The following is a 26362-nucleotide window of genomic DNA, read 5'->3' as shown; positions in this document are numbered from 1 at the left end:
AGACAGCAATTAAGTGGATGTACGAGTTGCTTATTTGGCATTGATGCGGCAGCATCATGGAAGGAAGTCGTCCTTGCATGCATTAGCTCCGATGGTGGCGTCGTTACCTGCTCCTAATAGTCACGGTCCAAAGAAGTCGCAAAGAGGCAAAAGATGACTGACCCAAATACGATATTCAGCCGATTGACATGTAGTCAATCCTTAAAAAGAGTTAATTCCATGAGTGAAGAATGGCGTGTTAGCCTCTAGTAAAGTAGTAATACACAAATTATGATGTTAGACACGACTTTGTACAGATACACCGGAGAAGTGAGCTGATAAGCAAGTGACCAATCACAATGTCAAGAGAAGAAGCAAGTAATTAATCACATAGTACTATCACAGACGTAGCTTTATTTTTCACAAACAAACATTGATTACAGGACTCACACTCGGAGTATTACGCGACATGCTTACTTTTGTGCTTCTTAGAAGCGGTAACAGATACCACATGAGTAGATTTTTACATAATAAAGCGGGGATAGTTGACCATTGGGTACATTGGTAGGTTGTCATGTACGTATTTATTTATTTAGGTCCGTTGAATCTTTGATTGACACGCCGGTAGCAGGAGCATCTAGACGAGGGAGAAGGGCAATGGAATAATGTTAAGGATGCCACCGAGGAGGCCGCCCACAATCTGGCCGATGAGGCCAATTAGGCCGCCAAGCCCCCCGAGGCCACCGCTACCGCTGCCGGTGCCGCTGCCAGTGTCAATACCCAGGAGCTGCACGGGCGCGGTCAGCGTCCCGCTGACGCTGGCCAGGGACGCGTTGCACGCGGCGAGCGGGGTGACCACCACCACCTTGCACTGGTTGCCGAGCAGAGGGGCGAGCAGCGACGAGGTGGCCGGGCCCATGTTCATGGTGTACGTTCCGCTGCGGTCCGCCGTGGCGCTGGCCATCACATCACGGCCGCACACCATCTGCACGGCGGCGTCTGTCCACAGCAAAGAAGCAAAGCAAACGTAAGACGGCGGTTCAATATAATTTGCTTATAGGTGGCTATGAAGGCTGGGAGAGGTCCTTACTCGGGAACGGCGGAACCGCAGCCACGTTGATGGAGTTCCCGGCGCTGCATGGCACTATGCCGGAGATGATTGCCAGTGGAAGCTGCTTGCCCGCCTCCGCACCGTGCGGCGCCATGCTGACGGTGAGGACGAGGAGGGCGGCCAGAAGAAGGCTCTTGGTTGCCATTGGCTTGGATCCGCTCGATCTCTCTGTTGTTGTATGTGTGAGAGGATGTTGTGCTGTGCTGAGTGTGGTGGCTTATGCTGCTGCATGGATCCCCCCTTTTATAGGCTTGCGAGGAGGCCAAGTTGGCGCTGTTTAATACGACTAGCGGACTAGGTAGCTGGTTTCAGTGAATCCCTGTGCGCATGCTTGCGGTGTCGTAGCTGGGCACGCTGTCGTCCGCGTCGGGCATGGGAAGGATCCAAAACTTGGCCCAAACGCATGCTCCAAAGCAGCAGCAAAAATCGCCGTCAGCTCAGTTCACGGGGCAGCGCATGCCAAGCTAGAGATTTTTGATCGCGAGAGCTACGAGGGCGTGGGCACGCCGGCCTTGTTATTGCCAAATGATGAATGTGGCCAGATTCATCAGTTGGATCAAGCAACGGATAGCAATCATAGCATGCATGCGTATCGCGTAGCGTACCGCTCCAGCTTAGCCAGATAGATAGCCTAGGGCGCGCGCGTGATCCGCGGGCGTGCTCGATTGGTGCATGCGTGTGGAATTATTGATGATTTTTGGTTCATGCAGAAGAAGGGAGAAACTATATATAGCGACGTCCTTGTCAGTCGGATTCGCAATCCTATTGGAAGGAAAATGTGGAACCTCACACACTCACGATCACTGCAATTACTGGCTCAATAAGGTTAAATTGGAGCATATATACTCAACTTTACAGAACCTGTGTTTGCAAAGTGCTAACCAAATCAATGACCATGAACTCAGCTGGCTGGTCCGAGAAGCAATGGGACTTCGGCGATGTTTTTCAGTCAACTAGCTCTAGCTGCATCGCTAACTGAACTTCAGTTTTCCTGGCAAGCGTGACATGAACCGGCAAATGTAGAGCTCCACCTCAATGAATGCCCAGTTTCATTAGCACCCGACTCTACCGTGCATCCCGAGGCCGCCAGACAGCGGTACACCAGCAGAGGAGCACCCGGGCTATGGCGGCACGGCCACCGGAGCGGAGCTGGGGCTCCCGTCGGTGTTCTGCAAGGACGGGACCGGTGCTCATGGCCAAGAATGAACCTGGCAGGCTCAGGGATCAAGGGCGACCACTTTGGTAACTCATGGGATCGATGGCATCAGACAGGCATTGTATGAAAACCATGAGTGACTGGTTGGCTGCACTCAAGGTAGTAGTAGTACTGTATGTGATTCTAACCTCCCAGCACAAAAAATTAAACCTGTGTATGCCAAAATGCTGGTACGGAAAACAAAAGATGGGGAAGAGAGAGCCTGTCGGACAACCTGTGAGTCACCCTGGTCAACAAGAGCTGAACAGCCCCGCAAAAAAAAAAGAAAAAAAGAAAAAAGAAAAAGAGCTGAACAGGAATGATCCTCTACCGCCACATGATCAGCGACCAATCTGAGGCGTTAATCACGCTCTGGCCCACAGGTCAGGACGCCAGGTGTCATCAACCAAGCTTTAGTGCTTGCCTCCTTACCAATCAAGGATGCAACGGTACGATTACTATAGAACTGATCCTGTTCAAGTAAGGGCGTGCTATGGTGTTGCATTAATCTCTTTTTAAGCTAGTTCCGCAGGATGTAAATAATCCAGGTGGTACTAATGCCAGATCCTATTCGGCGCCTTAAGCGCCGGATATAGGAAAACCGGCTAACAGGCGCACACCCCCTCTGCGCCTTGGGCCGGCCCACTTTCGTCTTTTTTTCTGTTCCTTGAAAGTTCAAAAAAGATGCGGCCGTTTGCGCGAGAGAGCTGGGAGTCAATCCCTCAATGAGCGGAATAGAGTACGACACGACAACCACCCGACCACTGCCCTAGTTGTGTTAGTTTTACTAGCAAACATGCCTGTGCGTTGCAACGGGAGAAACAATATCATGACTCTGTCCCAGTAAGCATGGCTCAAGACTCCTAACAGGTCCACGTCCTCTAAGTCGACACGATACTTGACCGTGTCACCGCTTATCCTTCTTCCCATTCTGACGGACGGTGACTATGATGCCCACCTGATCACAACGCGTCCAATGTGCTTAATCCTAAGGCGATGGGTTCACCACCACATGTCACACCAATCAAACTTGTTCACAATTTTGAAAAATGCTCGCACTTCAAAAACTACTTACATTTTTGAGGAAACTGTTCTTGTTTTCGAAAAGGGTTAACTCTTTTAAAATTTTGTTCACTTTCAATTTGTTTGGAACTCCAAATTTGTTCAGCGCAAATTTAAATATTATTCAAGGTATATATGTTCAATGTGTATTTTTAAAATATTCAGTGTAAACTACAAAAATGTTCAATTTATATGTAAAAAATGTTCAAAGTGGTTTTAAATATTGTTCAGCGTATATCAAAAAACTGTTCAATGTGTATTTAATTTTTTTTCGGAGTATAGAAAAACGTCAATGTATATTTAAATTTGTTCATCGTATATAAGAACTTCAATACATATTTGTTCAGGTTTTAAAAGTTTGTTTGAACTTTAAAATTAATTCACGATTTCAAACATTATGCAAATATTTAAGGAAAAATTGTCACATTTTTTTCCAAGAATTATTGGAAATTAAAAAGAAACAGACACAGTTTTTTACAATAATTATTGGAAATTACAAAAAAAGATTTGTGATTGTATGTACTACTTAAAAGTTTCTGCTGCTAATTAGTTCTACTCGGTCGCTAGGTGGTGTGGCTGGCAACACAGCTATGTAACGTGAGGTCGGGGGTTCAACTCCACAAGGCGTGTATTTTAATTGACATTTTGTTTTGGCACCCAAAGGACCAGCAAGCCCACACATGTTGGTCGGCCCATAACTAAGGTCAGCATGCAATGGGCCACAGAATTGGCTTAGAGTCAATACCAGAGGAGAGAAGCCGCATATGTACGAAGAGATCGGAGGGATGCGTCAAGTCGCGATCGGTAGCGACGGACGAAAAAGTTACCCTGGACGAAAAATAGTGGAAAAACAATCCGTCCTTTAATATTAGATATAGATATAGATATAGATGTTTTCTTCCGTTTTCTTCTTTCCCATTCCTTTTTTCTGTCCTTTTTTCCTTTCTTTTTTCTAATTCGAGAAACTTTCTTTCTTCATAAATCTTTTCTGCAAAATTGATGAAATTTTTTCAAATTCGGTGAACTATTTTCGTATTTAATGAACTTTTCCAAAATTTTGATGAACTTTTTCAAATTCCATGAAGTGTTTTTAAAATTTGATGAACTTTTTTCACATCCGATGAACTTTTTCTCAAATTTGGTGAACTCTTTTTCGTATTCGATGAACTTTTTTCATTTTTTTGTGAACTTTTTTCAAATCCCATCAACTTTTTTCCAAATTTAATGAAGTTTTTTCAAACTTTGATGAACTTTTTTGAAATTCCATGTTTTTTTCAGAGTTGATGAACTTTTTTTGAAAATCAATGAACTTTTTTTAAATTTGCAAACTTTTTTTTAGAACCAATGAATTTTTTTTATAATCGGTGAACTTTTTTCAAATTTGTGAACTTTTTTGATAATCTATGAATTTTTTTTCAGTATTATGAACGTTTTGAATTCGTGAACGTTTTTTAATACATGAACTTTTTTTCTAAATCTGGGGACACTCAAATTTTGTTCACATTTCTTTTCAAAAGAAATCCCCTTTTACTAAATAGCGCGGCCAAAATTTAGTTCTTAAGAACTACGCGTTGTATAATTTTGCAAGTGGTTAATAGGTCAAGTGGTTACCCAACCATTCACTGGAGCTGCTCGCAGTGGGCGCTACTAGTCTGAACGGGTGCATAAGGCGCCCAATAGGAGCTCTCGGTACTAATAGTCGTTCACCACTCTGAACCCACGTCGTGGTTGGGCGCTTCGCACGTAATGGACCGGCCCAGGGAAGCGCCTCCCCTGACGTACGGCGCTTGCCGTTGTGGCACTGCCATGTGGGCCTGTTTCCCAATGGCCGAACGGCACGCTGCCGAACGGCAGAGGATCCTCATCCCCGGCCCAGTACGGTGGGCGCTACTAGTCTGAACGGGTGCATAAGGCGCCCAATAGGAGCTCTCGGTACTAATAGTCGTTCACCACTCTGAACCCACGTCGTGGTTGGGCGCTTCGCACGTAATGGACCGGCCCAGGGAAGCGCCTCCCCTGACGTACGGCGCTTGCCGTTGTGGCACTGCCATGTGGGCCTGTTTCCGCACGCTGCCGAACGGCAGAGGATCCTCATCCCCGGCCCAGTACGCAATGGTGGTTTCGATTCCTAGCCTATTTTGAAAAAAAAAGAGTGGTCCCAGCCTGTTTTGATAGATAGGAAAGAAACTGCCACTAGCGTTGTTATTTCAATCAAACTCTTCGGACATCAGCCCATCTTCTAGTTCCAACCACCCACGACACGAAAGCTTCTTCCCTTCCCAATATACCGACATTGTTTTGCTAAAGAAAACAGTGTACCCAGGTTGTATCCCGCAATAGTGACATAGAATACCAGGTTCCAACCAGTAGCGGCGTGGAGTGGAATAAGCCAAACAAAACACACAACACGCAGTAGTGGCAGGCAAACTTCCAGCAAAACATATATATCAAGCAAAAGATAGATCAAGTTGAGAAATACTACTACTTCCTCCGTCCCATAATATAAGAGAGTTTTTGACACTAGTGTAAACAAAGCAAGAAACCAGATGAAGAAGACACCAACATCATGAGCAGAGCTTCTTTTTATACAAGGGGGGAAATACACCGTACAAAGTTATTGCTATATTTCAACGGTCTAAATTACACGAGTGTAAAATATGTACACAGCGTGATTCTATTCTCTTGTGGTACAATCACATAAAATTGGTAAATTTCCTCTATTCTCAGCCGTAGGTAAGGGATGGCTTGATGTACATGCACATCGGCGGGTCAATCTTCATGATGGACAATATCGAAGAAGGGACACTCCAAATACCATCACCACATATCAAACCAGAAGCAACCGCACCTGCGAAGTCCTCGGACTCCTTACGGTTCACCCTCTCCCAAACAAACAAGATGACAGTGCCAACAAACATGTCAATCGCAAAGTATGCCCCAATGTAAAATGGAACAGCCATGGCCATCGGGAGTGGGATGAAATTTGACACCCTTGTTGGAGTGACGTCTCGCAGGAGGTTGATTGCTATGGCTACAAAGAAGAAGATAGAGCAGATTGCTAGGCACTGTTGCGGTAGCACTGAGAATCCTTCGACACCCATGATTGACATCTCACGGTAGATGATAGCGTATGGAGCTTTGAACATGCCATCGGGATTGCCAATATCGAATGCCATCCAGTAAAGCCAAAAGGTGAGGGGTGCAATGACACAACCAAGAGCGGTCCCAATCAACTGTGACACAAACATGGACCTTGGCGAAGAGAGGGTGAGGTAACAAGTCTTGAAGTCCTGCATGAGATCACTGGCAGTGGATATTATGGACATCATAACACCACAAGCTTCTAAGCCAGCGATCACACAACCATGATGGCCAACCCATGAGGCAAAAATGAAAAGTCCTATCTTTCCATATGTCGATGCAAGGTTCCAGTTTGTTAGGCCAGTGCCATATGAGTTGCAGAAGGCGAGTAGAGGGACAACAAGATAAGTAGAGAGGACAAGGTACCACTTGAGTTGTGGGAACATCATTGGTAGAGTTGCAGTTGAAATTGCTGCAAGGCCCACGTAACCGGATCCTGCCAACCAAGGAGGGATATTGTCCTTTACAAACACCTCATTTAGAAGCTTTTCTTGGGCTGATAATTTGGAAATTTTATCTGAGATAATAAAAGGAAAAATAATATGAGAGCCATGATATATGATATATATATTGGAAGGTCAAGTGGGTACAATAAGAACATGACATTACCATCCTGAACCCAAACAAGGGGAAGCCTTCCTTGATGTGATCGTGCATTCATTGTTTCCTTGATAGTAGCATAAATGATTTTCATGAGGTTATAAATACCATCCCTGAGTATCAAGGATATGGATACAAAAACCTGAAAAGGTGCAACACAACTTAGCCTTTAGAAAACATAATGTTGGCAAAGACTGATTGGTGAGCAAATAAAGAATAACTTATGAAGTTAATGACATAGACGAGCCACTCTATACGTTCTTGAGATCAATTTCATCGTACTCACAATTTATGACCACCGTGTCCACTGAAGAATTGCATTAAAGTGAGTTATCTGTATTACTCATATATTCACAACAACAACTTGGAGATTTAATGGTTTATTTATTATGGAGAGAAATAAGAGACTTTCTTTTGCCAAGCCTTGTAGATAGTGATTCATAATCTTGTTATTTTCTTAGACTAATTCATTATATGGTTCTCAATTTGTTGGTTAAAAACCATTACAGTTGAATGGACAAAAATATAATCAAGATACATCATGGAATTGACTTTTAATTCATTATGACATAAACATCAGAATCTTTCACCACCGTACCTTGTACCCATAGAGACCTTTGAAGTCGTTGCTTCCAAGGTCAGCTGGATACCACTCCCCAGCTTTTGTGGATATATATGGCCAAAGAAAACCCCAGGATATGATGGCTCCAATAAGTGCAGAGCAGTTAACAATATGTGGACATATAAGACCACATCCAATATAGGTTGGACTAAAGTCAAAATAAAACCTATAAAAATAGAAATAATAAGCTTTTGGATATAAAGCATATGATATTCCATCTTAAAGGACAAGTAGTTTCATATTATAATCCTTGCCTGTCAAATAAGCCCTAAAGAGGATAAGTAAGGCAGCATTTTGTGCTGACTTAAAGGTAAAAGTAATCCACTTTTAAATTGTAAAATGTGAACTTTGAAATAATATCACAAACACATTAGCAGCAAACTTATGTGTTCTTAAATGCTGCAAGTCCCAAGGAAGGGAAATTATCAAACCACAAGAGTCCCCAACACCAGAACCACTTAAAGCAGTTCCAAAGAAAACTGATGCTTAAATATTTTTCAAGGCAGCTAACTTGTTTTCTGCAAGCACAAAAATAAAGTTAGTACCACCTAAACTTAAGAAATGAAGTTACCCAAGTATATGTTGTCATTACAATAAAATATAGAGGTGTCAAAGTTTATCCTAAGTTAACAAATAGATCATTCATGATTTTCCATGAAAACAATATACTGCTATTTTGTACAGTATTTATCAAAAGATTCACAATCTATGTATAATATAAATTTCCAATGTTTGTCACCCCTCCTGCTAAAAGTATAAGCTCTGTAGAGATATAAGATTGCAGAACTCCTAGTCTCAATTCATTGGAAACTAACTACAAGATGAATAGAACAGTAAAACCTTATTATTGATATTTTTTTCTTAATTATGTATTGCAAGGATAAAATACAGCGGAATCTCTAAAAATAAATTAATTCTCTCACAGCCATACTTCAAAAAACAGGCACAAGGAACTGTCCGATAAATGTACTGTCAGAATTGGCCGATACATAGGTTTTGGCCAATACACAGTACATGAATATGTCTAATGGGTAGAAGACTAATGTGCAAATTACTGGACTATTCTGGGATTTTGGCAACTAATAGTATTTAACAAGCTGGAAAAGGCCAACTGGAAGACCTTTAAATTTAAAGGCTAACTAGAAGACCATCAAATTTAAATAAGTCGCTAACGGCTGGGAGATGCTCCTAAAAGTACTTAAGCCGCAGAGAACCTATAGTAAACTTGGATGAGCTGATATACGCTGTAAAAGCACCATATAGGTCCGTAGAAACCACTTTTCTATTATTTCAATATTACTAATTGTGGACTGTACTACATTCTATCATACAAAATCCATATTAATGCCATCACCAGACAAGAAGCATCACATAGTCAACAAAATTAAGGATCAATGTTGGTATGTTTCTTACTCCACAAGTTCAACTCCAGTAGTGCTATGGACGCTATTTATCAACATAGCGCTGGCAGTTCCACTAGGATAGGTTAGCTTGTAATCAATCACCATCACCTAGCAAACACCAAAACTTAACTTAGTTTGCCGAATTTGTATAGATAAGAAGAAAAAATAGGTAGTGAGTTGCAGTCACACATTGCTTAGAAATTATTCACAATACATTTTAATGAGATTTGATTGTATGGAACAAGAATGAATTACACATAATGGATGACATCAGTCGTGACGACGAGCCGACACGTGGTTTCTTTGGCCAATGAGAATTTTACACGTGGAAAATTCCCACTGGCCCATGCTGTTAACGGGTTAGCGGATCCAAACCGAAACCCAATAGCTTAGCGCTGACCTGTTATGGTGGATGCCACGTGTCGGTTACCCTTGACGAAAATACTTCCATGATGCGTCATTTATCGTCATGGAAGTGAACACTTCCGTGATGATAATTTGAGTATTGTCATGGAACAATTCTACGACAGCACAGGTATGACTATCTTCATTCTGTCATAAAATAGTCGCGGATGTATGTGCATGACAGAAAACGTGACCTACTGTGACAAACACGTATCATCATGGAATTGTTTTTTTGTAGTGCATGCATTGCTACTTCTTGAGCTTGCGTTGGTTTTACCTTGAAGAGGAAAGGGTGATGCAGCAAAGTAGAGTAAGTATTTTTCTCAGTTTTGAGATCCAAGGTATCAATCCAGTAGGAGACAGCACGCAAGTCACCGAATACCTGCACAAACAAACACCAACTTGCACCCAACGCGATAAAGGGGTTGTCAATCCCTTCATGGTTATTCACAAAGTGAGATCTGATAGAGATGGATAAATGGTAAAGTAATATTTTTGGTATTTTTTGGTTTATGGAACGGAAAGTAAAAGATTGCAAAGGAAGTAAATCGGAAACTAAAATTGTAGATCGAAAACTTATATGATGGAAAATAGACCCGGGGGCCATAGGTTTGACTAGAGGCTTCTCTCAAGATAAAAAATATCACGGTGGGTGAACAAATTACTGCCGAGCAGTTGATAGAAATGTGCATAATTATGACGATATCTAAGGCAATGATCATGAATATAGGCATCACGTCCGTATCAAGTAGACCGACTCCTGCCTGCATCTACTACTATTACTGCACACATTGACCGACTCTTGCCTGCATCTAGAGTTTTAAGTTCATAGAACAGAGTAACGCATTAAGTAATATGACATAATGTAGCGGGGTAAACTCAAGCAATATGATGAAAACCCCATCTTTTTATCCTCGATGGCAACAATACAACACGTGGTGGTTCCCCTTCTGTCACTGGGATCGAGCACCGCAAGATTGAACCCAAAGCTAGGCACTTCTCCCATTGTAAGAAAACCAATCTAGTTGGCCAAACCAAATCGATAGTTCGAAGAGACTTGCAAAGATATCAAATCATGCATATAAGAATTCAGAGAAGATTTAAATAATATTCATAGATAAGCTGATGATAAATCCACAATTCATTGGATCTCGGCAAACACACCGCAAAAGAGTATTACATCGGATAGATCTCCAAGAACATCGAGGAGAACATGGTATTGAGAATAAAAGAGAGAGAAGAAGTCATCTAGCTACTAGATATGGACCCGTAGGTCTGAGGTAAACTACTCACGCTTCATCGGAGAGGCAATGGTGTTGATGTAGAAGCCCTCCGTGATTGAATCCCCCTCCGGCAGGACGCCGGAAAAGGCCCCTAGATGGGATCTCACGGGTACAGAAGGTTGCTGCGGTGGAAAAGTGTTTTCGTGGCTCTCCTGGTAGGTTTTGGAATTTTGGAGAATATATAGGTGGAGGAAATAGGTCGCTGGAGTCACGAGGGGCCCATAAGGGTGGGGGCGCACCCTACCCCCTGGGCACGCCCTCCGACCTTGTGGGTGCCTCGTGGCTTCCCTGACGTGTACTCCAAGTCCTCTGGATGTCTTCTGGTCCAAGAAAAATCATCGCGAAAGTTTTATTCCATTTGGACTCCGTTTGGTATTCTTTTTCTGCGAAACTCTAAAACAAGGAAAAACAGAAACTGACACTGGGCTCTAGGTTAATAGGTTAGTCCCAAAAATAATATAAAATAGCATATTAATGCATATAAAACATCCAAAACAGATAATATAATAGCATGGAACAATAAAAAAATATAGATACGTTGAAGACGTATCATGCATGTTTACCAGTACTTAACTATTTGCACTTTTCCATGTGAGCATTGCATATTTAGTATTTTTATTTGGTTTTTATTTCTTTTCTTGTGTCTACAGGTGTTTTTGAGCAACGTAGGACCAAGCACGATGAAAGGACCATGGATGGGTTCAATACGGAGTCACCCAGGACCAGACTTAGCCATTCCAGAGGTCGGAAAACCTGACTTTTTCAAAGTGCTCCAAATCAAGATCTAAAATCGGAAATAGACCGGCGTCATCATACGAATCTAACGAGCACAAGAACGTCAAATTCCGAGTTCACATGACGAAATGGCGACCGTTTTACCGGAGAAGTTCACGACAAAAGATGGCGTTTCATGCGACCGCACGCAGTTGTTTTGCCGGTCGTATGGCCTGCACATAGCTCCGAAAGTTGCGCTTCCAGATGGGTTTCTTCACCAATTTCGTCCCCGTTTGATCCCACGAGATCCTTAGCTTGTAAAGAAGAAATGGGAAGAGGATTTGGCTCATCTAGAGCCCTTGGATAAAGCCCAACAAGAGAGGAGGCTAGGGAGGCTCCTATATATGTCATCCTCAACCCTAGCCGCCGCCATCCCATTTCATTCACGGAGAACACATCCAAGGTCATCTCCATTACCACTACACCACATGAGAAGAAGGGACAACACCAAGTGAAAAAGGAGAAGGCTCCGTCACCATGAGCATCGGCCCTCGCGCCGGCGCCGTCACCGGCGCCACCCCCATCTCCATCACCACCGGTGCGGGCACCAGCATCATCATCGACACCGCGCTCCGTCTCCACCATCACCACCATGCCTTCTCCCTTCACCGGCTTGTAACTTGTCTAACCTTCATGTCTTTGATTGAGTAGTTGTACTGTTCTTGAAGATCTGGTTGAACCCTTTATGATATTTGTTGCACTATTATATATGGAAATATCGCACTATTATATATTAATTATTCTATGCATACTGCAAATTGTGCAATTTCAGTGCAAAGTGGTATGCAAGTTTTTTAATTATTTCCTTTTTTAAAGGGTAATACCAATGCCACTAATTCATTTTTCTATAAAACTTCATTATTTTGATTTTTTAGTTTTTTATTCTTCCTTAAGTTAATAATAGTGCCACTAATTCATTCCTCCTTAGAAACATTTTTTTTGCAAAAGTTTCACTATTGTATGCTTATTCTTGCATATTTGAGAAAAGCGCAATTTGTGTGTGTATTTTGTGCAAATTTTCTTATTGTTTGTTTAGATTTTTTGTGTGTAAGTATAAATGCAAGTACTAAATAATATGTGTATAAATTGTAGTAGAATGTCGAATTTGTGTGTGGAATTTTTGGATGTTTGGTCAGTGTAAATGTATATGTACAAATACTATGAAGTACATGGAAAGATTGCACTATTATATAATTATTCTTTGCATACTGCAAAATGTGCAATTTCAATGCAAAGTGGTGTGCAAGTTTTCTTTTTCTTTTAGAAGGTAATATCAATGTCACTGATTCATTTTCCTATAAAACTTCATTATTTTCATTTTTCAATTACTGTTTTATGCTTCTTTACGTTAATAACAATGCGATTAATTCATTCCTCCTTAGGAAACTTTTTTGTGAGAGTTTCACTATTGTATGCTTATTCTTTCATATTTGAAAAAGCGCAATTTGTGGGTATATTTTGTGCAAATTTTGTTTGTTTTAGATTTGTTTCTGTGTGTGTACAAGTTTTGAAAGTTGTTTTTTTTTTCATTTTCTTTCTTTTCAAAGGGTTTCATTTATTTTTAGAAAACTTCATTTTTTTGGTTTTTTGATTTTTATTTTATTTGTTTGTTCTGAAAGGGTAATACCAATGCCATAAATTCATTATTCCATGGAACTTCATTTTTTTTAGTTTTACTCGATTCTTTATTTTTTTAGTTTTTATTTTCTTTTCTTTTCTAAGGACTAAGGATAACACCGATGTCACTAATCCATTACTTTTTAGAAAACTCTTTTTTGTGGAAATCTCACTATTATAGGTGAATAGTTGACTGATATTTGTGTAGCCTGTTTGTTCTCTTTATCCCTTTTTTATATGAGCTACGTGGACGGGGATGTGTTGCATTTGGCTTCTGCATCGTGCATACATTGATACATACATAGGTATGCTTGTAATATACAGTTACATATGGCGTTGTTTTCCATGTATCCATGCGCATGTAGACAACAATTGAGTGGATGTACGAGTTGCCTATTAGGCATTGATACGGCAGCATCATGGAGGGGAGTCGCTCGGGCGGCGGCGTCATTACTTGCTCCTAATAGGCACGGCCCAAAGAAATCGCAAAGTGGCCAAAAGGCGACTGACACAAATTTGATATTCAGTGGATTGACATATTGTCAATCCCTAAAAAGAGTTGATTCCATGAATGAAGAATGGCGTGTTAGCCTCTAGTAATACACAAATTATGGTGTTAGACAGAGTCAATTGCAAGAAACTACCACATTTGCGGCTAGGTTTGCAGAAAACCACCAAGTCACTAATCCGTTGCAAAAAACACCGTAAAATCTCTAATCTTATTGCAAAAAGCACTGATCAGGTGATTTGGTCCCTTTGATCGCTTTCTGACAAGTGAGGCCCGGCTGTCAAGAGCTGACTTGGCAAACTAATGTCATACACACCCCTGGATCTAAAAATAAAAGCAATCAACCCCCTTGCTCTCAATCCCCCTGCTCTTGATCCCGCCGGCTCCCGTCACCGCCGCCGTGCCTTGCTCCAACCTGACGATGTCGCCGTCGATGTCCTGCGCCGCCGTCCCCAGATGATGGCTTCGTCTGCGCGCAGCCGCCGCGGCGACATCCTCAGTAGAGAAGGGCAGCAGCGGCACCCTCAGCTCCATGGCGGCGGGAGTGCTCGGCCCCGCGGCTGCTCGACGCCGTGCAAGCAGCGGCAGCAGCTCGACACCGCTCCTCCCCGGCTCGACGCCGTGCCCGAAGCAGCAGCTCAGAGCAGTTGGGGACGTCGTGCGGTGCACCACCACCAGGGGCTGGGCAACGGGGCTCCATGACGACATCCTCCTCCTCCTCCTCGTGGTGTCCCCTCCCGTGCCCACCGAGGCGTCCCCGCTCCTTTCCCCCGCCGTGGCCCCTCCTCCGCGCACTCGCCGGCGCCGTCTCGTCCCTGCACTCCGCCACCGCGCCCGCCCCCGCCCCTGCCGCCGACAAGGAAGGAGACAACGACGATGTTGATTACAGCAGGAAGAATTGCTAGGCCCTAGCAGGTTAGGGCAGCGCCGACGGGTTAGGTGAGGTGGCCGGAGCCGGAGTCGGCGCCGGAGGAAGGTCAGTCGCGCAGGGAAGATGTGAGATGGGTCACGAGCGCAAGGGAGGGGGGGATGGGTGGGGGGTCTGATTGCTTTCTTATTTTTGATCCAGGGATGTGTATGTTAATTTTTGCCATGTCAGCACCTTACAATTGGGCCCCAGTTGTCAGAAAGCGATCAAAGGGACCAAATCACCCGATCAGTGCTTTTTGCAATAAGATTAGAGATTTTACGTTGTTTTTTGCAACGGATTAGTGACTTGTGGTTTTCTGCAAACCTAGCCGCAAATGTGGTAGTTTCTTGCAATTGACTCTGTTAGACACGACTTTGTACAGATACCGCGGAGAAGTGAGCTGATATGCAAGTGACCAATCACAATGTCAAAAGAGGAAGCAAGTAATTAATCACATAGTAATATCACAGACGTCGCTTTATTTTTCACAAACGAACATCGATCACACGACACACACTCAGAGTATTATTAGGCGATATGCTTACTTTTGTGCTTCTTAGAAGCGGTAACACATACCACATGAGTAGATTTTACATAATAATAAAGCGGGGATCTTTGACAAGTGGATACATTGATAGCTCGGCAAGTACTGTAATATTTAGGTTCGTTGTATCGTCGATCGACACGCCGGTTGTAGTCAAGCATCTAGACAACAGAAAATGGCAATGGGATGATGTTAAGGATGCCACCGAGGAGACCGCCCACGATCTGGCCGATGAGGCCAATTAGGCCGCCAAGCCCCCCAGGCCGCCGCTGCCGCTGCCGCTGCCACTGTCAATACCCAGGAGCTGAACCGGTGCGGTCAGCGTCCCGGTGACGCTGGCCAGGGATGCGTTGCACGCGGCTAGCAGGGTGACCACCACGACCTTGCACTGGTTGGCGAGCAGAGGGGCGAGCAGCGACGAGGTGGCCGGGCCCATGTTCATGGTGTACGTTCCGCTGCGGTCCGTCGTCGCGCTGGCCATCACATCACGGCCGCACACCATCTGCACGGCGGCGTCTGTCGGGAGCAAAGAAGCAAAGCAAACGTAAGACGGCGGTTGAATATAATTATTTACTAGCAAGATGCCGGTGCATTGCACGGAACATCAAAATGCATTTTTTTACAAAACACTTGTTGAGATTGACCCATACGGAAGTAATTTCATGTGTAAAAACTAATGATATCTCGAGAAAGAGCAGAGATAAGGTGAGGAGGAGTGGAAAGTGGTGGTGATTGGTGGTTGGACAGAACGGAGGCATGGGGATGGACGACGCCGGTAGTGGCCATCTTGCCAGATTGTTTCAGAGGCTTCATTTTTTAATTGCTCAACAATGAGGCTGTGTGAGATAAGGATGAACGAAGAAAGGCCTTATCTGCAAATGTGGAGAGAGTTGCGGGTATCTTTTTATAAAATTAGCATAGTTCGCTTTCTATCTGTCAGGTATAGATCGGACGGTTTATATTGCAAAATGGCAGGCATGTTAGGTTGATCTCTTTCCGTGTGGGCCCAACGGCCCACCGGGCCCCTGATCCGCGCCCTGATCGGGGGCGCCCAACCGCAATATGGTTGACGGGCCCCTGTCACGCAGCGCTACATAAAGAGGTGGGGGCCGGCGGCACGCAGTACGAGGTTCACCGCGTTGCCAGTCTCCCCACCGAAAACCCCGACCCGATCTAGGTCTAGCGCTGACAGTGACGGGAAGCTCCGCCGCCGCCACCACCACCTTGCCCACTCTCCGCCATCGCCGTGCGCTCCAGCACCACGATGGCCTCCAGCTCGAGTTCATCTACTGCTGCACAAGGTAGGTTCATCGGATCTACTAGCCTACTCCGATCCAAAGGTATATCAATGGTATCAGCCAGATCGGGCTAGTTTGATTTCGGTACAAAGAAACAACAACAGAAAAAGAAAAAGAAAAGAGATCCCCTCCCCCAAGAACCCTAAAAGTAAAAAGAGGGCAAAGACATCAAAAGGAAAGTTGCGCCGCCGCTCTGGCCGCGCCGTTCCTCCCGATCTCGATGCGCATCGGCAAGCCGAGGCATCGAGAAGAAGAACACCACCCCTTTTCAGGGGCAAAGAACACCACCACCGACCCATTCGACGGCGGCGCGCTCACCACAAGGGGAACGCGCGACCGGCGAAGGGGTCGGCAGGGGCACAGCTACTTCACGCCGTCGTCGTCCTCGGTGACACAGAGAGGAGGCGGTGGTGGATGAGCGTGAAAGAGACCAAGGGCGACGCGAGAAGGGAAGGGAGAGTCGCCGCGCGCGACGCGGTGGCCCTTGCCGCCGTCGCCGGTAGCCGGGGCGGCCAGCCTGGGCGAGCCCCTCTCTCTTCCTGCGGTCTCCGGCGAGGAGAGCCACAGCGAGCGCGCGAAGGGGAGCAGAGGGCTTGGCAGAGCCTCTCTCTCAGAAAGGGGGAAGGGAAAGGAAGCGCGGGCATGGCGCGGTGGAACCGCTGCCGTCGCCGGCGGCCGGGCAGGGCGGCCGGGGCGCAGCCCCGTGCCTCCGCCGTCACGAGGAGAAGAAGAGAGAGGCGAAGGGAGAAAGTGACTAGGTTTTCGGCGGAGAGGCCGATCGCAGCTGGTTTTGATCCAGCGAGATCCGCGCTGGACCGTCGGATCGTCACGGACGGCCCAGATCTAAACCCTAAAGCGGCTGCGGGCCATTGGGCCGAAAGGGAGGCGCGAGCTGGGCCGAGGCCGGCTGTGCAGCCGTTTTCCTTTTTCGTTTTTTAATAGTTCTAGTCCAGTTTCTGGGCAGATTTTAAATAGCTTTCCTATGCAATTTTTTCCAACGAAAATTTTGTCTAGAAAATAGAAAAGTGACAGAAAAAGTTTCTGAAAATGCAAAAAGAAAATTTTCAGAAAATAAATGTTCATGAATTTTATAAAGAAAACTAAAAAAGTTCATGATTTCTTATTTGGTCAAAGAAAAGTTTCCGTGAAGAGTAAAAGTTCATGAATTTTTATTCATGATTTTCCGCTGCGTAAATAATTAATGCTCTTTTACAAAGAAAATAAAAGTTTACATAGTATTAAGGTTTTAAGAGCATGTTAAAGTGATTATTAAAATGAATATGATTATGTTATTTTTATGACCAACGTTGTTAATAACATGATCATGTTTTATTATTGAAATTTAAAGGTGCATTTATTTCTTATTTTTGCCCAACGGCAATATAGATTTAATTGCATAGACAGTTATATGTTTAATTTGACCAACGTTAGATTAATACATATGATTGTTATATTGATGTCACTTAAATTGTAATTTCAGGAGGCTTTCATTTGATGAGTTGCCTAAAAGAAGTTCCGACACTTAGAGGTGACAACCACACTGAGTGGAGGAAGAAAGTTGAACTGGCGTTTTTTTGTGCTGATCTTGACTGGGTTGTGAAGAAACCACAGCCGGCCAGACCCACAGAGCCAGTAAGAGAGGCTACTGACGATGATGCTGCATGGGCTAAAAAGAAAGGGGACTGTGCTCCTTTGGAGCAGTCCTACCTCATAGATAATCAAAAGTGGGTCAATGCAAATAAAAAATGCATGGCTTTTATAAAGAACACCATTGAGAGCGCCATTGTGGGCTCCATTGCAGAGTGCACTTCCGCAGGGGAGTTGCTCTCAAAGATAAAGAGCCAGTTCACTGGCTCTTCAAAGATATATGCCACCCAGGTGTTAGAGCAACTGGTGACTGAAAAATACACAGGTGGTAGTCATGGCATAAGAGAGCACATCCTCAGGATGAGCAATATGGCAGCAAAGCTCAAACCCATGGATGCGGATCTGGAAATAAAACCAGCGCTCCTGGTCCACCTTGTCATGGCTTCATTGCCGAAGGAGTTTGAAGCTTTTGTTGTGAACTATAATATGTCACCTGGAACATGGGACGTAGAAAAGACAATAGCAATGTGTGTTCAAGAAGAGGAGAGACTAAAAGCCTCACATGGTGGTACACTCAACTATGTGCATGGTCACAAAAGAAAGAATTACAATCTAAACAACAAAAGTTCTCCTTCAAAGCCACAAGGAAAAGTTTCCTATCAACATCAGCGTCAGCAACAGCCTTTCTCAGTGGACAAAGACACTTGTCTCCACTGTAAGAAGACCGGGCATTACAAGAAAGACTGTCCTGTTTGGCTAAAGTCAATCATGGCAAAAAAAGGTAACAATATAGTTTCATTTGTCAATGAATCCATGTATGCACAGTTTTCAAAATCCACTTGGTGGATTGACTCAGGAGCAACTGTTCATGTTGTAAATTCTTTACAGGGATTCCATTTGACGCGGACTACGCTAAGAAGCGAAAGACGCATTGAAGTGGCGAACGGAGTCGAAGCAGAAGTTGAAGCTGTCGGTGATATCTCCTTGGAGTTAGCTGATGGATTCAATCTTCTACTTAGAGATGTTTTATTTGTTCCATCATGTCATAGAAACTTAATAAGTGTTTCTTGCTTGGACAAAGATAATTATGAGTGTTATTTTGGACATGGCAAGTGTGCCATTTGGTTAAATAATGCTTATGTGGGTGATGCTTTACTACATGATGAGCTTTATTTGTTATCACTTCGTGAAAAAGTTTATTCCGTTTGCAATGTGAAAGAACATGTCTCTGCGTCGAATAAAGAACAAAAGAAAAGAAAAAGAACATTTGACTCATCAAAATTATGGCACTGTCGCTTGGGCCATATTTCGAAGGGGAGAATAGAAAGATTAGTCAAAAGTGAAATTCTTCCTCCGTTAGAATTTTCAGACTTAGAACAATGCATAGATTGCATTAAAGGAAAGTACGTAAAACAAATAAAAAAAGGTGCAATCCATAGCACAGGCACACTAGAAATCATTCACACTGATATTTGTGGACCATTTCCGGTGAAAAGTGTGGATGGATATGACTCGTTCATCACATTCACAGATGATTACTCTCGCTATGGTTATATTTATCCAATCAAAGAAAGATCGGAAGCGTTGGATAAATTTAAAATATTCAAAGCTGAAGTTGAGAATCAGCACGATAAAAGAATAAGAATGGAAGGTCCAACCGTGGGGGAGAGTACTACGGTCGACACACTCCATATGGCCAAGTCCCTGGACCTTTTGCAAAGTTCTTGCAGGAGACTGGCATAGTAGCCCAGTATTCAATGCCGGGCGAGCCTCAGCAAAATGGAGTAGCTGAAAGGCGCAACCGTACCCTTATGGATATGGTGCGCAGCATGATGAGTTATTCCAACTTGCCATTGGGATTATGGATGGAGGCGCTTAAAACCGCCATTCACATTCTCAATAGAGTACCAAGCAAGTCGGTGCCCAAAACACCGTACGAGCTATGGACAGGAAGGATGCCCTCCCTACAACACTTCAGGGTGTGGGGGTGCCCTGCTGAGGCCAAAATGTTTAATCCAAACATTGCAAAGTTAGATCCCAAAACAGTAAGTTGCCACTTCATTGGCTATCCAGACAGATCAAAAGGTTTTCGTTTCTACTGCCCTGACAGATATACAAAGTTTGTAGAAACGAGACATGTAGTCTTCTTAGAGGACGAAATGATGAGGGGGAGCTTGGTAGCTCGGAAAATTGATCTTGAGGAGAAGAGGGTGCATGCACCTAATCCGATGATTCAGGAGCCATTTTTCTCACTACCAGTTGCAACTCCACCCATGACAGCTATGGGGGAAGACCCGGAACCTGTCCGTCAGGAGCCGACTGAACCCGTTGTTGAGCATGAAAGGGAGGTGCAACAGCAAAATTTAGAAGAAGTGCCGGAAGTTGAGGCACAAAATGTGCTAGAAACTGAGGCCCTTAGAAGGTCTACAAGACCAAGAAAGTCAGCTATTTCTACCGACTTTAAAGTTTATAACACAGAAATGGTTCATATGGAAAAAGATCCCACCTCATATGAAGAAGCCATGAGAAGCCCTCGTTCATCGAAGTGGATGAAGGCAATGGAAGACGAGATGAAATCAATGAGTTCCAAAGATGTTTGGGACTTAGAGGAAATTCCCAAAGGAGCCAAAACAGTAGGCTGTAAATGGGTCTACAAAATTAAGTATGACTCTAAAGGGAATATAGAAAAGTATAAAGCACGACTCGTGGCAAAAGGATTTACACAAAGAGAAGGGATAGATTACAATGAGACATTTTCTCCAGTCTCATGTAAGGATTCCTTCAGAATCATAATGGCATTAGTTGCTCATTTTGATTTAGAGTTACATCAAATGGATGTTAAGACGGCATTTCTGAATGGTGATTTAAAAGAAAAGGTCTACATGAAACAACCCAAGGGTTTTATCATGGAAGGCAAGGAAAATATGGGATGCCGCCTGAAGAAATCCATTTATGGATTAAGACAAGCCTCTCGGCAGTGGTATCTAAAGTTTAATCAAACGATTAAAAGTTTTGGATTTAAAGAAAATATTGAGGATAATTGCATTTATGCAATGTTTAAAAATGGGAAATATATTTTCCTAATCTTGTATGTGGATGATATCCTGCTTGCTAGTAGTGATGTTATTCTACTACAAGAAACAAAGAAATACTTATCCTCAAATTTTGACATAACAGATCTTGGTGAAGCATCATATGTTTTGGGCATAGAAATTCACCGAGATAGGACAATGGAGTCTTAGGACTATCTCAGCAAGCATATTTAGAAAAGGTTCTTAAAAAGTATAATATGCATGCGAGTAAAGCCACACCTGCTCCAATAGTCAAGGGCGATAGTTTTGGGAAATTTCAATGTCCCAAGAACCAGTATGAGATCGATCAAATGAAAGCAGTACCATATGCTTCGGCAGTTGGCAGCTTACAGTATGCACAAGTGTGCACTCGCCCTGACTTAGCTTTTATCACCGGGGTACTCGGTAGATATCAAGAGAATCCAGGCCTAGAGCACTGGAAGATGGTAAAGAAAGCATTGCGTTATGCGCAAGGCATGAAGGACTACATGCTAATATACAGGAGAAGTGATTCCCTAGAGATAAAAGGGTATTCAGACACAGATTTTGCGGGGGACAGAGATGATAGAAAATCCACATCAGGATACATATTCACCCTCGCTGGGGGAGCTATTTCGTGGAAAAGCTCCAAACAGTCGATAGTTGCATCATCCACGATGTATGCAGAATTCATAGCATGCTTCGAAGCCACGGGGCAGGCGATATGGCTAAAGAAATTTGTACCCGACTTGAAAGTGGTAGATTGTATTCACAAACCACTAAAGATGTACTGCGACAACCAGCCCGCGGTATTTTACGCTCACAACAAGTCGAGTAATGCTGCCAAAACAATAGATAAGGTATTATGTTGTGAAAGATAAAATCCAGGATCAAACTATAAGTCTCGAGCATATAAGGACAAAATATATGCTTGCGGATCCGCTAACGAAAGGCTTACCACCCAATGTGTTCAAGGAACACTTAGCCGGCATGGGTTTAAGGGAAAGCCTTATGATTCCTGGATAGGCCCAAAAGGAACAGAATTTGTTTCTGAACATAACGTATGTTGTAGCTGTATGATTCTAACGGCAATTAAGCCGTGACGATGAAACATGCTCTATGTACCAATATGCGATGAAACAAATAAACTAGAAAGTATAAGGTTAAAAGTAAAAGTTGAGATCAAGGGGGAGAATGTTAGGTTGATCTCTTTCCGTGTGGGCCCAACGGCCCACCGGGCCCCTGATCCGCGCCCTGATCGGGGGCGCCCAACCGCAATATGGTTGACGGGCCCCTGTCACGCAGCGCTACATAAAGAGGTGGGGGCCGGTGGCACGCAGTACGAGGTTCACCGCATTGCCAGTCTCCCCACCGAAAACCCCGACCCGATCTAGGTCTAGCGCTGACAGTGACGGGAAGCTCCGCCGCCGCCACTGCCTACACATCGCCGCCACCACCACCTTGCCCACTCTCCGCCATCGCCGTGCGCCCCAGCACCACGATGGCCTCCAGCTCGAGTTCATCTACTGCTGCACAAGGTAGGTTCACCGGATCTACTAGCCTACTCCGATCCAAAGGTATATCAAGGCACACCATTATCATCAACTCAATTTTTTATAAGAGTAGAGATAGGTGGCTATGGAGGCTGGCAGAGGTCCTTACTCGGGAATGGCGGAACCGCAGCCGCGTTGATGGAGTTCCCGGCGCTGCATGGCACCACGCCGGAGATCATTGCCAGTGGAGGCTGCTTGCCCGCCGCCTCCGCACCGTGCGGTGCCAGGCTGACGGCGAGGACCAGGAGGGCGGCGAGAAGAAGGCTCTTGGTTGTCATTGGCGTGGATCCGGTCGATCGATCTGTTGTTGTTGTTGTATGTGTGAGAGGATGTTGTGCTGTGCTGAGTGTGGTGGCCTATGCTGCTGCATGGATCCTCCTTTTATAGGCGTGCGAGGAGGCCAAGTTGCCGCCGTTCAACACGACTAGGTAGCCCTAACACTTGCTGGTTTCACTGAATCACGGTGCGCATGCTTGCAGTGTCGTAGCTGGGCACGCTGCCGTCCGCGTCGGGTGCAGGAAGGATCCAAAGTTCGAAGCAACTTGGCCCAAACGCATGCTCCAAAGCTGCACCAACAAGCTCAGTTCACGGGGCAGCGCATGCATGCATGCAAGCTAGAGTTTTTGATCGCGAGAGCTACGAGGGAGTGGGCACGCTGGCCTTGTTATTTCCAAATGATGAATGGAGCCAGATTAGTTGGATCGACGAACGGATAGCATGCATGCGTATTGCGTAGCGTACTGTTCCAGTTTAGCAAGATAGCCTAGGGCGCGCACGTGATCCGCGGGCGTGCTCGATTGGTGCATGCGTGTGGACTTAATGGATTTTGGTTCATGCAGAAAAGGGAGAAACTATATATAGCGACGTCCTTTTATTTGAGAGAAGAAACAAAAAATATAGCGACATCCTTGTCAGGAAGAAAAATGAGGAACCTCTCAACGGCCCAACCGGCCAGGCTTCCTGTGGGCTTTTGCAGCCGGCCAGTCCTACACTCCTACTGCACTGACACGACTTCTCAAAAAAAAAAAAAAAAAACTACACTGACACGAATTAAAAAGGAAAAGGAAATCACACTCAGCCTCACTCTCTCTTCCAGTAAGAACCGGCAAATTTAGAGCTTCACAGGAACGATCCTCTACAGCCACACGATCAGCAACCGATCTGAGCCGTTAATCACGCTTTGGCCCACAGGGCTTGTGTCATCAACCAAACTTTAGTGCTTGCCTTCCTACCAATCAAGGATGCAAACAGTAAGATTACTATAGAACATATCCTGTTCAAGTAAGGTCATGCTATGGTGTTGTGTTAATCTTATTTTTAGCTGGTTCCGCAGGATCGAAACAGCTTTTTTTTAGCGAAAATTGTATCCTTTATTAAACATTCAAAGTTATGGGGATACAGATAATATCGGGCAAAGTAGCAAGCCACACATGATGCCCGGGAGGGAGAGATGCAGCAGGCTTAGCTAAAGCATGGGCCTCTCCATTGTGTCTCCTCTTCTCGTGAATAAACTTGACATCACGAAAAGCCTTCCTCAGATGCTTGATATCTTGCAAGACTGGAAAGAACCTGCATGGGGAGTCATCGGCAATCCTTGTCACGACTTCTAGACAGTCTGAAGCCACACATACGGATTGGACATGTTGATCTGTAGCAAGTGCTAGCGCCTCGCTACACGCCTGTGCCTCAAGAATTGCCGGGTCTAGGAGGCCTCCCGTAGGTAGTTATCATGTTTATCTCGACAAACCACTGCAGAAGCGCCCTTCTCCCCAATCTTGGGGAAAAAAACCCATCAGCATTCATCTTAGTGTCATGGGATTCCGGCGGTAGCCATGCGGGCTATGCTGACTGCCTCGCAGTTTGTCTAGAAATTACATGCAGGCCCCTAGGCGTTACATGTGTACCCCTGGATGTTACATGTAGGTCCTTGGATAGTGCATGCAGCTCTTTGGTGCGTGCCCCCTCTCTGGAATCTGATCAAGCTCCGCCATGAACTTGTTTACAAACACATGGGTACTGAGGGGGCTCTGGAACTGGTTGTCATGAATAGCTCAGCGTCTCGCCCACCAGATTGCCCACAACATTACGAGCACATGTGCAAGGTCCGTCGTTGCTAGGGTCTCCACCAGCCAAAACATTCACAACTTGGCATCGTCCGTCCGGTTGGAGATGATAGTTTCAGTGAGATCTTCATCGGTGAGGGCCCAAACACAGCGCACCATATAGCAGTCAAAAAGCGAGTGGCGCAATGTATCCACAGCCGCATGACATATTGAACATTCAGCCGAGTCGGCCATGCTTCTATGCTTTCGAACATGCCCTGTGGGTATGGAAGTTTTGGCTAGTCTCCAAGCGAAAACTCTCACCTTTGAGGGGACCGCAGCTCCTCATAGTTTGGCCCATGAACGGCTGTCAGCTTTGCGATTGGAATGACCATCGTTGTGCTCCAGCCAATCCGTACGCTGCTGCTTTGTCGAGGCAAGTAGTCTATATGCTGAACTCACCGTGAAGATGCCCTTCCGCTCATAATGCCATGACCAGAAGTCCGCCTGAATCTTGCTGCTCAGAGGGATGTTGAGGATTGCCTCCATGTCCATTGGATACAGATGCTCCTGAAGCATTGCACGGTTCCATGTGAAAGTGACAGGGTTTATGAGTTCTAACCGGCCGGAGCTTGAAATCATGGGGGATCCAATTGTCACGCCAAATATTGGTATCTTCTCACGATCTGATTCGCTTCACAAGACCGAGCTTAAGTGTGTCTCGCCCTTCAACTATGGAGCGCCATACTTGTGATGGGTTCTTGCCCACTTCTGCCTCGAGGATTGAGGACGACGGATAGTATACTGCTTTAAGTATCCGAGCACTGAGGGAGTCAGGCTAAATGAGGAGTCGCCAGGCATGCCGGGCAAGTAGCGCCAAGTTGAAGAGTTCGATGTCGCGAAAGCCCATACCTCCCATGCATTTTGGTTGTGACATGACTTCCCAAGAGACCCACGCAGTATTCCTCTCTCCTTTCTTTGATCCCCACCAAAATTTCCTCAACAAGCCATTGATATGCTGGCATAGGCCCCGTGGCAATTTGAAACAAGCCATAGAGTATGTAGGGATTGCCTGAGAAACTGATTTGATTAGCACTTCATTGCCACCAGCGGATAGAGCCTTCTCCATCCATCCTTGCACATGCTTCCATATTCGATCCTTTAGATATTTGAAAGATCCTTCCTTAGCTCTCCCCACATCAGCTGGAAGACCAAGGTATCTATCAGAAAGTTGCTCCTTATGGACCTCTAGTATTTGTTTGACCTCTTGCTTCAGAGTATCCGTACAGCCCTTGCTGAAAAATATTGATGACTTCTCCTTGTTGATGCGCTGGCCAGAGGCATCACAGTAGCGACGCAACAGAGAAACCACCCTAGTCGCCATCTCAGGTGTAGCATTGAAAAATAAGAGGCTATCATCGGCAAAAAGTAAATGATTTACCTCGGGAGCGTCCTCTGCCACCTTGATACCCCGCACACTTTCATTCGGATCATCCGATTTCAGCAAACAAGAGAGACCCTCGGCTGCCAGTAAGAAGAGGTATGGAGATATCGGGTCACCTTGTCTGAGTCCTCGGGATGGGTTGAACTCCTCTTGCTTTGCACCATTGAAAACGACTGAGAAAGGGACTGAAGTAACACACCTCATAATAATCTCTGTGAAGCGTGGGCTAGTGCC

At 44.8% G+C, this 26362-nt stretch overlaps 2 protein-coding genes, 1 non-coding gene and 2 pseudogenes across 3 annotated transcripts; all 5 read right to left on the bottom strand.

Annotated features, from left to right (window-relative positions):
* Positions 1 to 361: 361 nt before the first annotated feature.
* LOC109745441 (phylloplanin) lies at positions 362 to 1301 on the bottom strand. The gene is made up of 2 exons (XM_020304561.2): positions 1070 to 1301; positions 362 to 978 (listed from the first exon to the last, which is right to left on the bottom strand). Exons 1-2 carry the CDS (start codon positions 1233 to 1235, stop codon positions 617 to 619), a joined length of 528 nt encoding a protein of 175 aa, XP_020160150.1. The 5' UTR covers positions 1236 to 1301; the 3' UTR covers positions 362 to 616.
* Positions 1302 to 2505: 1204 nt separating this feature from the next.
* Positions 2506 to 2775, bottom strand: LOC120975182 (small nucleolar RNA U3; annotated as a pseudogene).
* Positions 2776 to 6070: 3295 nt separating this feature from the next.
* LOC109745446 (probable metal-nicotianamine transporter YSL6) lies at positions 6071 to 9218 on the bottom strand. Its single transcript, XM_020304564.3, has 5 exons — positions 9124 to 9218; positions 8097 to 8228; positions 7687 to 7876; positions 7098 to 7230; positions 6071 to 7005 (listed from the first exon to the last, which is right to left on the bottom strand). The coding sequence occupies exons 1-5, from the start codon at positions 9216 to 9218 to the stop codon at positions 6071 to 6073; spliced, it is 1485 nt and encodes a 494-aa protein (XP_020160153.3).
* Positions 9219 to 15190: 5972 nt separating this feature from the next.
* Positions 15191 to 22994, bottom strand: LOC109745442 (phylloplanin-like; annotated as a pseudogene).
* Positions 22995 to 23724: 730 nt separating this feature from the next.
* LOC120975184 (small nucleolar RNA U3) lies at positions 23725 to 23933 on the bottom strand. The gene has a single exon (XR_005771011.1). It is a non-coding gene; the product is annotated as a small nucleolar RNA U3 (small nucleolar RNA).
* Between the last annotated feature and the right edge of the window lie 2429 nt (positions 23934 to 26362).

This window comes from Aegilops tauschii, chromosome 2, assembly GCF_002575655.3.
Source record: "Aegilops tauschii subsp. strangulata cultivar AL8/78 chromosome 2, Aet v6.0, whole genome shotgun sequence".
NCBI classification, from domain to species: domain Eukaryota; kingdom Viridiplantae; phylum Streptophyta; class Magnoliopsida; order Poales; family Poaceae; genus Aegilops; species Aegilops tauschii.
The sequence above is the reverse complement of the archived record's forward strand: the minus strand, read 5'-3'. Positions and strand labels throughout refer to the sequence as shown.

Coding starts and splice junctions, on each gene's coding strand:
- LOC109745441 (XM_020304561.2), bottom strand. CDS start 1,235: ATGGCAACCAAGAGCCTTCTTCTGGCCGCCCTCCTCGTCCTCACCGTC. Junction 979..1,069: donor TGCGGTTCCGCCGTTCCCGA/GTAAGGACCTCT, acceptor TGCTGTGGACAG/ACGCCGCCGTGCAGATGGTG.
- LOC109745446 (XM_020304564.3), bottom strand. CDS start 9,218: ATGGTGATTGATTACAAGCTAACCTATCCTAGTGGAACTGCCAGCGCT. Junction 7,877..8,096: donor CTTGCAGCATTTAAGAACAC/ATAAGTTTGCTG, acceptor CTATTTTTATAG/GTTTTATTTTGACTTTAGTC. Junction 7,006..7,097: donor CCTTGTTTGGGTTCAGGATG/GTAATGTCATGT, acceptor TTATTATCTCAG/ATAAAATTTCCAAATTATCA.